Source organism: Nannospalax galili, unplaced genomic scaffold (assembly GCF_000622305.1).
Source record: "Nannospalax galili isolate Female #2095 unplaced genomic scaffold, S.galili_v1.0 scaffold186, whole genome shotgun sequence".
NCBI lineage: Eukaryota > Metazoa > Chordata > Mammalia > Rodentia > Spalacidae > Nannospalax > Nannospalax galili.
Genome location: NW_008358774.1, coordinates 7,077,645 through 7,092,086, shown reverse-complemented (window position 1 = coordinate 7,092,086; position 14,442 = coordinate 7,077,645). Strand labels below are relative to the sequence as shown.

The 14,442-nt window shown below is 42.0% G+C and overlaps 1 protein-coding gene across 2 annotated transcripts in view; it reads right to left on the bottom strand.

The window, feature by feature from the left end:
- Positions 1-4,547, bottom strand: part of Slc2a12 (solute carrier family 2 member 12) — a 78,669-nt gene extending 74,122 nt beyond the window's left edge. The window contains exon 1 of one of the 2 annotated variants that reach the window (XM_008822100.2): positions 4,251-4,547. In XM_008822100.2, the coding sequence (XP_008820322.1) occupies positions 4,251-4,365 (115 nt within the window). In that variant the 5' untranslated portion in view covers positions 4,366-4,547. The remainder of the gene's footprint in view (positions 1-4,250) is intronic. The other variant, XM_017795331.2, reaches the window with a different exon arrangement.
- Between the last annotated feature and the right edge of the window lie 9,895 nt (positions 4,548-14,442).

Sequence of the window (14,442 nt, the reverse complement as noted above, 5' to 3'; positions counted from 1 at the left end):
TTCATGCTACAGCATATGTGTGGCAGAGGACAACTTACCAGAGTGAGTTTTCTCTCTGATCTTGTTGGTCTTGGGTATTGAACTCAGGTTGTCAGATTTGGCAGCAGGTGCCTTTATCTGATAATCATCTCATGGGATATACATATATATATATATATATGAAGCCTGTGAAAATGGCAATAGCCCAACAGCTCACCCTCTGAGAGGCCTGGCCCCAGGCCTGGCTCTGCACAAGATAACAAGACCTGTTGTTAGATTCCATCTTCTTGCAATCAAAGCTCTATCATCAGGCCTGGCTGGTTTGACTTCTCCCTGGGAATGCATTTGTTCCTCACAAATCTCTTCCATGAAGACTGCCCTTTAGATAACCCTGAGAAAGCCAGACTGGAGGCATCAAGAACCCCAGTTTTAAGCTAAGCCTGAGAGAATGAAACTCAGGGAAGTCTTACTGACTTGCACATGCAAACCACCTCTCAGCTTCAGAAATGGAGCTCACAGCTTTAAAAATCTCTGGAAACAGCTGGGCATGGCTTTGATCCAAGTGCTTGGGAGGCAGAGGCAGGCAGATCTCTATGAGTTCAAGGCCAGCCTGGTCTAAATATCGAGTTCCAGATCAGCTGGGGCTACCGGAAGACCTTGTCTCAAAAAGACGAAAAAAAAAAAGGGGGTACTCCAATTGCCTCACCCTGTGTCCCTGTTCAGCATGGAAAAGCCAGAGCGTCGGCGTCTCAAGTCCTGATTCCCTATTTGCAAGCTGGGTAACCTCTTCAGAGGATAGTGTAATAAAAATTGGAGGTAGGAATTGGCTAGGCAGTTAGGGTAAAAAGACCCCAAAGAAAAGTACCCAGTTTCTTGGCTAAAATTCAAAATGTCCAGGGCTGGAGAGATAGCTCAGTGGTTAAGAACACTGGCTGTTCTTGCAGAAGACCTGGGTTCAAATCCCAGCACCCGCATGACAGCTAACAACTGTCAGTAACTCCAGTCCCAGGGGATCTGACAGCCTCTTCTGACCTCCGCGGGCATTGCACCACACAGTGCACTACCTACATTCAGGCAATACACAAATACACATAAAATAAAAATAATAAATAAAAGAATTAAAAAAAAAAAAAAAACCTCACAATGTCCTTGGGCCTCTTAGCAACAGATTCCTTTCCAAAGGCCAAAAACATCGAAAATATTTGAGAGCTTTTATTTAATCCTTAAAAGATTTTAGGGTTACCTCTTCAGAGGGGGAGATGTTAGAGTAACTAAACGCTCTATTAGAAAAAATAAACAAATAAAAGAAGAAGAAGAAAGAGTACATGGAGTTATCAGAAAAAAGTGATGGGGAGATATGGGAGGAGTTGGAGGGGAGGGAGTGGCATGGATTGATCAAAACACCTTACATTTTTTAAAAAAAGACCAAAAAAAAAGATCTCTGAAAACAACTAATTTCCTTAGGGTATTCTGATTAGTGGAAGTGTGTATTTTTGAAGCCCTAGGCTGTGATGTCTTCAAAGGGATGAAGAGGGGCCCTTCCAGAGGGGTCTGTGAGTCAAATTCTGAATGTTTCTGTTCCACAGTATTATCTGAAGTGCTAAGGACTTGATCTCATACAATGAATACTGTTCTTGGTTTCTGACCTTTGGGGCAGAAGGGAGAAGAAAATCAGTGATGATGAAGCAAAGGAGACTTCGAGAACTTTCTCTACCCAGGTATTCGGATCTGGAAATAAGGAAAGCATGGGAGAGAGGATGAAGGAAAAACCCAAAGCCCCTGTGCCAGGGAATCCCCAGGTCAGCGCCCCTTCTAATTAAAAAGTGGTTGATGAAGGAAGACCTGCCAAGAGGCATCCATGTGCAACAGCTTTGGGCAAGTGTGCGGAGAGCAGCATTTCAGAGCCAAGAGTTTATCTTATGTTTTGTTTTGCTTTTTCAGTATCTCACATGCTTTAATCACCTTTACCTGGGTGACTTATTTACGTTTAGCTTTGATATTTTTTTCCATGTAGAAATATAGAAAAACTCACTGCCTTCAAACAGAGAAATATGATGATAACCATCAAGCATATTTTAAACACTCTGAATTTTCTGGGTAAAAGAAATTGTATAAGCTTGAAATCTGAAGAAGCCAAAGATAGTGCTTGGCAAATATTATGTCAATAAACAGTCAATATCTTGCTAAAATAGGTTAAAATATAATCCCAACATTAGTGAGTAGAAACATTAAATGGCTTCTTAAAGCCATACAACAAGGCTGCATAGTACATGTATTTGTATATATTGCTTTGAGGTGTCAAGAGATGCTTAAGACACTTTAGGAAAATTTATAAAGTAACTCTAAAGAGTAAACTAAATGTAAACTACATATATCATGAGCCAAAGTTGTATTCATCTGAGGTGTTAGGGAAAACGCTAGGCTTTCTCTTCTACATAATAAAGGTTCATTTAAAATTAAACTTGATAGGCTAAGTGTGGTGGTGCATGCCTTTAATCCCAGCACTTGGGAGGCAGAGGCAGAGACAGGTAGGTCTCTGTGAGTTCAAGGCCAGCCTGGTCTACATAGTGTGTTACAGGCCAGCTGGGGCTAAAGGGAGACCTTGTCTCAAAAATAAAAAAAAGACCCCCCAAAAATTAAGCTTGATAATTTGTGGTATCCATTCATCATTTTATATAAGCAGGAGCACTTTACATTGAATAGTATATAATACATATAGTATAACTATACATTGCCTTCCACAGAAGTACTTGGGAATGTGTACAATGTTAACTATGAAGGAAGACTGTGCTTTCAAAGTCAAATTAAAGTGTGTGTGTGTGTGTGTGTGTGTGTGTGTGTGTGCGCGCGTGTATGTTTGGAGACAGTCTCACTATGTTATCCATGCTAGCCTCAATCTTCCTGCCCCATCCTCCTATATACTGAGATTACAGGTGAGTGGTAAAATTAGTCAATTTTTAATGGTTGTTGCAAAAGTCCTATTGGGCAATTTCTTTTTCTTTCCTCTTTGTGACACTGTGACACACTGACTCCATTTAATTAACCCTTTGATAGCCACCATCACCTCGGCCTGCTTGGCTATCTCTTGCAGCTCTTTCTCAAGAATTCATAGATAAGCACTCTCTAAGTTTTCCTCTTCATCCCCACTAGCAATTGGAATTGCTCTTGTTGGACTTTCCAGTCGGCCAGCAAGCCCTTGGAGAAAGGCACAGCTCTGCTTGAGGAGAGAGAGTCCATATTGAAAGATAGCCCCACAGGTCCATTCTTGAATAGAAGAGGGAAAGCAAGAGCAGGTTGAGCAGGGGGCAGGGCAGGGACCAAGGCAGCTTCTCCACCTCCACAGGAGGCTTTGTGCCAAGATCAGGCAAACCCACAACCCAAACACCATCCTATAGACCCATTCCCAGGCAAAAAACAGTGACTTCTGTACCACTGAGCATTGTAAACCATTCATGAAGTTCCACTAGGTAGCTTGGGAAAGTAACATGATTAAGAAGAGCAGAGCTGATGAAAATACTAATAGTAAGAAGGAGAAGATCATCTGTTTTTGATATCTCATATCACAACTACCTTTTGCAAACTCAGTGGATGGAAAGAATCAGCAAAAAGCTGTGCAGAGCATTTGTGGGGACTGTAAATGTGAAGGCACAGACAGGCATTTGGGTGAGCAAAGATGATGGAATGAAAACTCTTCGAAATTGCACTTTGGGAAGGAAAAGGTATCCAATGAATCTCAGTTTGAAAGACAAGCTCCATGGAAAGCAGAAACAAGCAAAGTCACTTCAAATATAGAATAAGGCAAGTTCAAAAGAAAGTTGGGTTCAGTGATTACAGAACTGATAATTTTATGTTGTCTGCTTAAAAGATTGATTTTTAAAATGATGCTTATAATGTTCACTTGTTCCACACTGTCCATTTGCCACAATAAATGAAAAAGTGCGTGTGTTCACAAGTGAGGCTGGGACCCACCTTTCCAACGAGAGAGACGTGTCCACTGTGGTAGAGCCCACCATACCAGTAGCTGGTATGTAATTCACATTTTCTTAAAGCATAAAGTCCCAAGGAGACTTCAGACCCCACGTTCCAGGTCCCTCCACGTCGCACCAGACCCTGCGATCCTAGCTAGCTCCACGCACCCAGCGCGCTCCCGTGGGCGCGCACACACGCGCTCGCGCACCCGCACTCCCACACACGCACAGCCCCGAGGGGCACACGGGGACAGCTCGCCCCTCGAGCGGATACGGGAGCAGAGCCCCGTGGTCTCACTTTACCTCCCGCGCAGGCTGGACGCCGGCGGCCGCTGGCTCCGTAGCTGCCATGGGTCTCCGCTTCTCTCCCAGTCTGGTTCAGCAGATTGGGGCCCTCTGTGTTTTCAACAGGTACCATGGTCACGTAGAAGTTACAGCCTCTCCCTCGCCACCAAACCACCCGGACCTCCTCCTATGACAGCACTGGTCACTTTCCCCATAGCACCATGCTAAAGAAGAATGGGGGGATGGGGGGGCGGGGAACTTCGGGCAAAGCCGGTGTGATTTGTGACCAACTTTGTTTCTATTTCCGAAGGCTTTGCCCTTTTCAGTGACACAGGCTGTTGCTATTCCCAGCAGCCTATCAAAGGCAGGGGGAGGGCCGTGTCTCCGGGATTGTTTTGCCTTTAGATGCAGAGTTGGAAGCAAGAGGTTAAAAGATTTGGGACTCCGAGGCAGTGTTTGGCCACCGGCTAGGGCCAGCGCTTGTTTCTGCACCTTTGAAAAGAGGCTCAGAAAAGAGACTTGCACATTTAAATGCGAGCCTGCAAGCTGACAGAGGGGACACCCACAGATGGTATCAGTTAATCTCGCACAAGAGATTTATGCAAAGACATACCAGAAGGAAAAGTGTGTTGATTTTTTCTGTTTTAGCAAGACTGTTATTCCAAGAGCCATGACACTCACCGGCTTAAACAAAGCTTAAAATATGTTTGTTTCAACAGGATTTTGGTCTAGGTAAATGCCTTGCATGGTTTTCTCTCTAGGCCTGTGAGACTAAGGAAAGCCTTCTACCAACTCCAAATGCATGGGTTCTTTAGACTTTTTCTGATCCTGAGTTTGCAGTAAAGAAGTCCGTTTTGAAATGCATGGTTGTCTTTAAGAGAGGAGGGCTCTTCTGCCAGGTTGCATGTTGGCCTGGGTGAGAGGAGGGTACTCTGCATTCATAGCCCTTGTAACAAGAAACAAATCAGGGCACCAGAGGGAGGAATGTTTTACTGATTTGTCAATATGTAGTTATAAAAACAGTCCTACAGAGTTAGAAGATTTTGCATTCAATTGCATATTTAGCAAATTGTTATCTTTGAAAAACTTTAGGGAGGAAACTGGGATTATCTTAGAAGATAATTTGGAGCAAAAACTAAAATGTATGAAGTACTTATATGACAGAACTTATGCCAGGTGCATTAATTTGAATGATTCTTTTCCGTAAAAGATCTTGTGAAGTGGAGAAAATGGAGGTTGAGCAAGTCACCTGAACTCTTCAGAGCTGGGGATGTAGCTCAATGGTAGATGGTTTCCTGCCATATACAAGGTCTTGCCCTATGATGATGATGCTCTTAAACTCTTCGAGAGCAATTCAGGAGTGGAGCTGGGGTTGTGAAGCCAGGAAGCCTAATTCCATAGATCACAGGTGTGCACCACCATGCCCAGCACTCTTTAGGTCTTCTTAAGAAGATGCCCAGAATATAACTTTTCATCGTAGCTCTTCCTCTGAATGAGAAAGCACACCTGTGTTGTTTATACAATGACCAGGCTTTGCTGTTGTCCACACTTTGGGTCATAATCAAGCTTTTCCTTAGCATCATTTGTACATCACTTAACACTATTTCTATATTTTTCATAATTTGTAGGGAATCTAAGAGGAAATCGAAACAAATCTGTAATAATTCAACTAATGTTTATTATGTGCCTGCTGTATATCTGCTGGCAATACAGGAAATGGAAGTGTTACAAGCATAGCCCAGTACACTCCCCATTAAGAGAATGCAAGCTCAAGTCCTATACGGATCTGTGTGTCCCACTTAAGAATTCAGAATGTAAAAATAACTGAAGAAATTGTTTTTCCTTGTTCCCAGGGTGTGTTATGGTTGTAGGAATAGCTGTATTTATCGGTGAGACACGTATTTCTCCATATTCTTTTGGTTTCCATCTTTCTTTTTTCTGCTCAGAACTCATAATGATCTTAGAGCAATCTTAGGGGCGATGTTCTTGCCATGGGTGAGTTGTATAGTCTCTTTGTTTTGTGACCCCCCCCCCCTCGGGACCTATGCCACCAGGAAGTATTGGATTGTTTGCTGTGGCAATTCAGTAGGCACAAGACAAACCCAGTTCTAGAATACCTTATTATGATTGTAAGCGGTTCAGTAATTCTTGCTCTGCCTTCTGTAACTGAGCTATTCAGAGACTCCACAAGCATAAACCAGAAGTCAAAAAGAACAAGGAAACAACATGACTGACCACACTGCCTCCTGGCATCTGACTGTTTCTTATCTTGCTCCTGGCCTGACAAAGGCCATTGGTTATCTCAAGCTCTACCCTGCACTCATTTCTTTTGCCTATGCCAGAGAAAAGTTTAGCTCCAAAGTGTGGGACCATGGCATGACAACTGTTTGGAACTGAAGGATGTTGGAGGGCCTCAGAAGCAGTTTCTTTGACCTTGTTCTGCCCTCCTGTCTTCCATTTCTCTCTCTCCCCCAAAGCAAATGATAGAAATCCAAATTCCAGTTTCCTAAGTTTATTCATAGATGTTAGAAAGCAAGCGATAAAACCTAGGTTGCTCTTTCGATTCTCCCTTGAAGTTGGGGGTCTCACCCCATTCTCAGAAGGAAAGCTGCACAGAATCCAAGAGGATTCTGAACAGGACAGGTCTTTCTAATTTCCCTCTTGGTTTGACACCACTAGATTACATCTTTGTGGCCATTCACATTTCTACCTGGCAGTTCATTCTTCATTGAACCTAAGCATGAAAACAATTTTCCTTGGGTCTTTGGAGCTTCATGTCTGGAGGCCCCTGTATCACAAACATTTAGTTAAATGAATGTGCCATGCTTTCTCTTGCTAACCCACCTTCTGTTATAGCTGTGCTGTCCACGATCCCTATGATGGGTGGTGGGAAAAGCCACGCGATATTTCTGCACTACAGCTGAGACTGATCTTGGTAAATCTAATAAACAACAATGCTGGAAAGAGCCCTAGGAGCTCAGGCAGCCATTGTTGTCTGTACATCCATCTATCCCTGTATCCTCAGCTCCTAAGGAAATACCAGGCATATTGTCCACATCCGGTAAATATTTGTCACATAAATGGGTGACCATAACTTGAGCTGTTTAGCGAACCAAATAACTATTTGGTTCTTTTAAATATCAAAACCCATATTATGATTGCTTATGATGCTTTGTCTCTCTCTCTTCTCCCTTTAGGAAGGCTATCACCACATGAGGTCTCTCATCCTTGGGGTTGGAACTATTAATGTCACCATAAAGTGCTATTCCTCAACTCAAGGAATATATAATCAGCCACTAGCAGACAGGCAGACCGTTGCTCATATTGCCAATAATTTTGCTACATTCCACTTCAGATCACTGTTCATAGGTGATGCTACCAAATCCTCCAACTTATGGCTTGCAAAGTAGTGAGGTGGATGCTTTACTTTGTGAAATATTATTGTCTCCATTTTGCAGAAACTGAAATTGAGAAGTTTATGAAACATGCCCAAGACCGAAAGACATTTATAATGTCTGGTTATAAAATTTTGAATCACATAGGAAACCCTAGATTTTGTAACAGTATTTTACTGTCTGCCCAGTCACTGAACTATCTACCAATCCTACCATCTCTTGAAATATATTAATTTTTAATTCATTTAAAGTAAGTGTAAATGCTTCCTGTGCATATAATTAGCTAGAGATCAATATTGTTTAGGTTCTTTCTTTTGCTTTCAACAAATTTTTATATAACAGTATAGAACACAAAGCCCATGAATGCTATTAAATAGATTCAGGAAAACACATACACAGCCCCAACCCATTTACATTACAGAACATGGCTTCTATCCCAGAAAGCTCCCTCATGTCTCTGCTGAGGAAATTCCCACCCCAACCTCTAGAAGCAGCCAATGTTCTAATTGTTTCCCACATAAATCCCCTTTACCCATTCTGATACTTATATAAGAGAAGAGTATGGACTCTGTGTAAGGCTTCTCTCACTGAGCATGATTTGAGAGTCACACGTGTTTTTATGTATACTATTAGGCCATTCTCTTTCATGCTAAATAGCATACCATGGGTGAGTATACCAGTCTATTATCCATTTTCATATTGATGTACCCCTGGGCTGTTTCCAGGTCTTGTTATGATAAATAAAGCTGTTAAGAGAATTTTTGTTCAAGTCTTTTTGCAGAACATAACATCTCAAGGCACAGCAGTCCAAGCCTGTTTGATTCCAAACCCGCATGCTTCCCTTTATACCCTGCTGCTTCTCTGTAGCACATTGTATTTATGTGGAATGGATCTCCAGAGGGTTTGTCCTAAAAGGATCACTACAGTATAAACACAAATGTTGAAATATGATCTTTAGACACACAAATAAGAAGTCTAGAAACAAATTCAGTTCTTGCTTAGTCATAGACCAATTAATTCTCATGCAGGCATGATTGTTTGGAAGCATATTTATTTTATCACCTGTTTGTGCTATCTATATCTAAACAGTTCTGCGTTCTAAATCCTTGTTTTGTTTATTTGTTTTTGAAACAGGTTCTCGATATGTAGCCCTGGCTGGCTGAACATGCTAAATTCAGAACAGGTAAAGGTGATTTATATGGAAAACAATAAGAACATTGGTTATTTCTAGGTGTTGGGGTAGAAATTTTCTTAGAAGAGCACAGTGGAACTTTCTGGGATGGATCATGTTCTGTGACCATCCTCCTGCCTCTGCCTCTTAAATTCTGGGATTACAGGTGTCATCCACCACACCTGGCTCCTAAATGTTTTCAATGTAAATTTCTTCCTCATATTTAGAGTATTATGATCATAACATATTGATTAAAGTTCCTTAAATTACAAAATAGCCATAGTTAAGTTCATTATATGATGACTCTACATAATACTATATGATAAATAAATACAAGACAATGAAGCAATGTAAGAAAATGTTGTTTCTAATTTTTTTTTTTGAGACAGGGTCTCTCTATGTAGCCCCAGGTAACCTGGAACTAACCATGTAGAACATTCCAGTCTGGCCTCGGTCTCAGAGATCCACCCGCCTCTGTCTCCCAACTGCTGGGATTAGAGGCATGCACCATCACCCTGACTTCTTTTGATTATTTTAAGTAGAAAAATATGAGTAGAAAACTACGTACTCAATATTTTCACAAGTTTTAAAAATTATAAGTGGATATTGCTCAAAACTACAAGAGAACTTTGAAAAATTTTAAAAATGATATGTTGAGGTGGCAAATCATGTGTAAAAAGCATTTTCTTAAAAACTGTTTGTGGCCAGGTGTGATGGTGGGTGCCTTTAATCCTAGCCCTCAGAAAGCAAAGGCAGATCTCTGTGAGTTGGAGGTCAGCCTGGTCTACATAGTAACATCCAGGGGGCTGGGACTAAGGAGACCCTGTCAGAAAAAATCAAACCAAACCAAAACAAAAACCCAAAATTGCTTGTGGTATGGAGATGTTTGTTTACCATTCACAAAGTACTGGGTTGAAATTCTCAGCAACACTTGAGTACACACACACACACGCACACACACACACACACACACACGGTGGCAAATTTGCTTAATGTTGCTATAATATTGTATTTATAATGACTATAGGTCTGAAGACAGCAAATGTACTTATAAAGCAGTTTTTTTCTAGACCATGACAATAAATATGTCTTAAAGAGGATGTAGTTTTTTCCCAATATGCATTAAGTTACTATCAGGGCTGTTCAAATTATAATCTCCCTTTAAAGCACACCATCATCTTCTCTATTGGTTTGGCCTCTGTCTGCTTTTCTAGTATTTAGTTACATAAAATGAGCACCCTTGTCCCTTTTAATTTTTCAGATACATTATCTCCAGTGTTTAAAATCTCCTCAATCTGTTCCCACACAGCCTGGATGGAGAGCATGCACAGAAAGCTATCTAATGACCTTTCTTTGAGGTTAGCCTTCCTTTTACAGAGTGATGTCAGGAACATCATTTGCTTAGTCACATGTAGCAACAGGTAGCATTTAGATCGAAAGTGCTGGTCGTTTTTTATTATATGTGTCTTTTTGTTTTTGTCAGCAAGGAGGGCACCACACAGAAAATGACTATTTTTCATATTTAAGTAATCTGAAAAACTGGAGGAAATTTAGGAACAGAAAGCATACTGAAACAAGAAATCTCATGCTCAGCTTCTTTAACTCACTAAAATTAAACACTGAGGAGCTCTTAGAGCTTGTGCATTTTTCTTCCAGCGCATCTAGCATCTTCCAAATGGAAGAACCAGTATGGATTACCTGTCTCCTGAGCAGAAGCTGGGGCGGATTCATAGTTCATAGTACCATTCCCCACACATCATGAGGGTCACAGCCAACATAACTATAATGAAAGTCAGGTGAGGGCTTGGAACATGACCCAATCAGCACGAGGACCTGAATTCCATCCTCAGAACCCACATAAAAGCCAGACATGGTGGTGCATACTTGTAATTTCAGTGATGGAGAGATAGAGACAGGAGGATCCCTAGGGCTTGCTGGCCAGGCAGTCCAGCCTAATAGCTGAGTTATAGGCCAATGAGAGACCCTGTCGCAGAAAACCACACCTGAAGTTGTCCTTCGACCTCCACATGTGTGCAGTACAGACACAGACAGTTACATGCACACATAAGACAGGTTAACAAAAGAAAAGCATAGCAAATTTACTTAATCGAGTTTTACACAATAAGGGAGGCTTCAATAATAAAGATCCAAAGGTAGACATAGTGGTACACAATCAATTCCAGGAATCAGGATTCAGAGATGAGAGATCACAAGCTCCAGGCCAACCTGAGCTACATGGTAAGATCCTGTCTCAAAAAGGAAAGAGAGAAGAGGAAGAGGAGGAGGAGGAGGAGGAAGAGGAGGAGGAGGAGGACTGAAGACCCAAAAATGTAGGAAAGTTGGTTTTTGCTTAAACATAGACAGCTGTGTGATATGTGATTGAACAAAACAGCGTGTTCTAATGTAACAGCCCAAGGAGGAGAACCCATCAAGGCCTGTCTGCAAACAGTTGTCTTAGCCTGTCTGTAGTATTCCTTCCTTTCTGGAATGGTGGCAGGATTCCTTTGGAATAAGGGTCTCTAAGGGAGAAGGGAGAGACTGGCCTTTCTAGATCTTGTGGTTTGTTTCTCATTTCTGTGACTACATTGGGAAAAAGGATTGATTTCTGTGGCTTGTTTCGGAGAAGAGGAATGGAAAAGGAAAAGGAGGGAAAGATCATAGAGACCTTGCTTCTGAGAACTACCAATTTCCTTCAGTTCAGTGTACCAAAGACACCCTTTCTGAGCCCCAACACTTTACCCATAGAGCCAGGTTTGGCGAGATCACATACCTTGAATTTTCCATCCAAAGTTGGTGGTATGAAGTAGCCAAAATATGTGTTCAAAGTTACTAGAGTAAAACTGTGTGATATGTGTCTAAGGGTGACCAGCCTAGCTCAGGACAGGATTTGGGCATTATTCTTGTGACATTTTTTTCTTCCTCCCCTCCCCTCCTCTCCCCTCCCTTCTCCTCTACATGACAACTATTGTTTTGTCTTTGAGACATGGTCTTGTTATGTTATCCAGGCAGTACTTAACCTTGTGTCAATACTCCTGACTCAGCCTTTGGCCTGCTAGGATTATAGGTATATGCCACCATGCATGGCTGAGACCCAGTTTTTTTTTTCAGTCAGGGTCTCACTACATAGCCCAGGCTGACCTCAAACTTGTAGCAATCCTCCTACCTCTGCTTCTCAAATCCTGGTATTCCAGTTAGTCTCTCCCCTCCTCTCCCCTCCCCTCCCCTCCTCTCCCCTCCCTTCTCTTCCCTTCCCCTCCCCTTTTTCCTTTCCCTTTTTAAACGGTACTGAGGATTGAACCTAGGGCCTCACTTACACTAGACAAGTGCTCTACCGTAACTGAACTATAGCCCCAACCTTCCTTTTCACTTTTTGAGTCAGGATCTCACTATGCTCTTGAAGTTGTTATCCTCCTGTTTAGTACCTCCCTTGAATTACAGATATGCATCAGTATTCTGGGTTGATTTTGGTTTCTCATAAATGGCTCACAGGCATTTGGTGCACACTTAACTTTTTCCAGCCCTCTTGTTAAAGACAGACTTCTAGGAGTTTTTCTGCACCCATGATGCTAACACATGTGGTTCATGTTCCACACCATCATTCCTGGGGCAGAGAGCTGAAAAGGCACTGAGCTAGAGAATCTGTCTCAGTGTGAACCTGGTTTGTGGCTTCCAGGGCTGTGGAGGAGGGCTAAGTTAAAGGACAAGACTGGCTTCTTTTATGCTGGAGAGATGGCTCAGCCGTTAAAAGCACTGGCTGCTCCCGCAAAGGACCCTGGTTCAATTCCCAGCACCGGCATGGTGGCTAACAACCATCTGTAACTCCAGTTCCAGGGTACCAACACCCTCTTTATTGTGTGGTGCTTATTCAGAAGGTATTGCCAGAGAAAATATTATGTTGTGAAAACCGGGTCCAAAGGTACACATACACTAAATAAAGGCGGAAAAACTATAGAGGTATATCAGGAAATTCCTTGATTGTGTGATTGTAATACTTGATAGCTCTTTAAATTTTTTACTAAGTATTCACTTTCATATCTAATTTTGTATTTTTATTGTTTAAAATAGGAACCCCAAAATTTGTCATCCCCTAGAAACTTGGATCTGCTCTGTGAATGCATTTTGAAATAGGGTTCCTTCCAGATGATGATGCTTGCTAAAACCTTCTCTTGTCCACTCACACATCCTCACTGCCACTCTCCAAATCCAGGCTGCCTCACTGCCTCCCACGTGGACAGCTTCAACAGCCCAGAACAGGTCTTCCTGCCTACATTTCTGCTCCTCAAAAACCCACATTCCATACTGCAGCCAAAAAGGGTCTAATCTAAAATCTAGATGTTTTGCTTTGTTTGAGATGGGATTTTGCTATGAAACCTTGACTTGCTTGGAACTTATTATGTAGACCAAGCTAGACCCCAGTTTGTGTCAACATTCCTGCTCTGTCTCCTACATTTTATGATTCCAGGATTGGACTTCCACACCAGGCTTGAAATCTAGATTATTAAATGGTTTCCAATTATTTCAAACCTTTCATGAGCTTCCATTCACTATCAGGATTAGTCTAAACTCTTCTTAAGGAGGTTTAAAATGCCTGCCTGGTCTGGTGCGAGCTTACCCTGAAGACTAACCTCCTGCTGCTTCCTGATCAGAGCTCTGCAATCTGGTCCCACCATGACTCTGTGATGAGCAAGCCACTGGCTCCCTTCTTGACTCTGAATCTTTTAGATGCTTTTCTCTATTTCTCACTGGAGATCCTGTTCTCCTCCACCTCTTCGTGTTAAACTAAACAAGTCACGGGAAAGCATTTCATGCCCAGAGAAGCAGCAGGATAGTTCAGGATCTTCTCTTGACCCTCTCTCTCTGAATTAAGTTAGGGAATGGTTACATTCATCAGAGTAGGATCCAAGCACTTTAAGCAGGAAAGAATTCAGCACAGGAAATGGAGGACTTATATTATTGTAAGACCTGAAAAATTGTATACCAAGCATTCAGGAATAAGCCTTGGGATAATATAGAACTGACACATTAACTGAACACCAAATCTAAGTTGCCAAATGGAGCAGTGAGTGCAAGAATGTATTGTTTTAGCCAGATGCGTGATGCTCAGCACTTGAAAGGCAGAAACAGGAGAACCATGGGTTTGAGATCAGCATGGGCTCCAGAGATAATACCTGTCTCTTAAGAAATGAAGAAAGTCAGATAATAAAGAAAAAGCCAGGCATGGTGGTACATGCCTGTAACCCTAGTACTGGGGCGGTGGAGGCAAGAGGGTCAGAAATTCAAGGCCAGCCTCTGCTCCATAGCAAGTTTGAAGCTAGACTGGATTAGATGAGACTTTGTCTCAAAAAAGGCATCAGGGTGGGAGAGAGCTGGTACTGTGGGTAAAGTGCCTGCTGAGCAAGCACGAAGACCTGAGTTCACATTTCCAGCACCCACACAAAAGCCAGGCACAGTAGCACGTGCCTGTAACCCCATTGTTGAGATAGAGACAGCCAGATTGCTGTGACTCATTGACCAGTTAGTTTTCCCAAAATGACAAGTTTCAGATTCAGAGAGAGACTCTGTCTCAAAATAAATAAATAAATAAATAAATAAATAACTATTTGCAAAAACCTGGGTAAACCTGGAGAACATTTGCTAAGTGAAA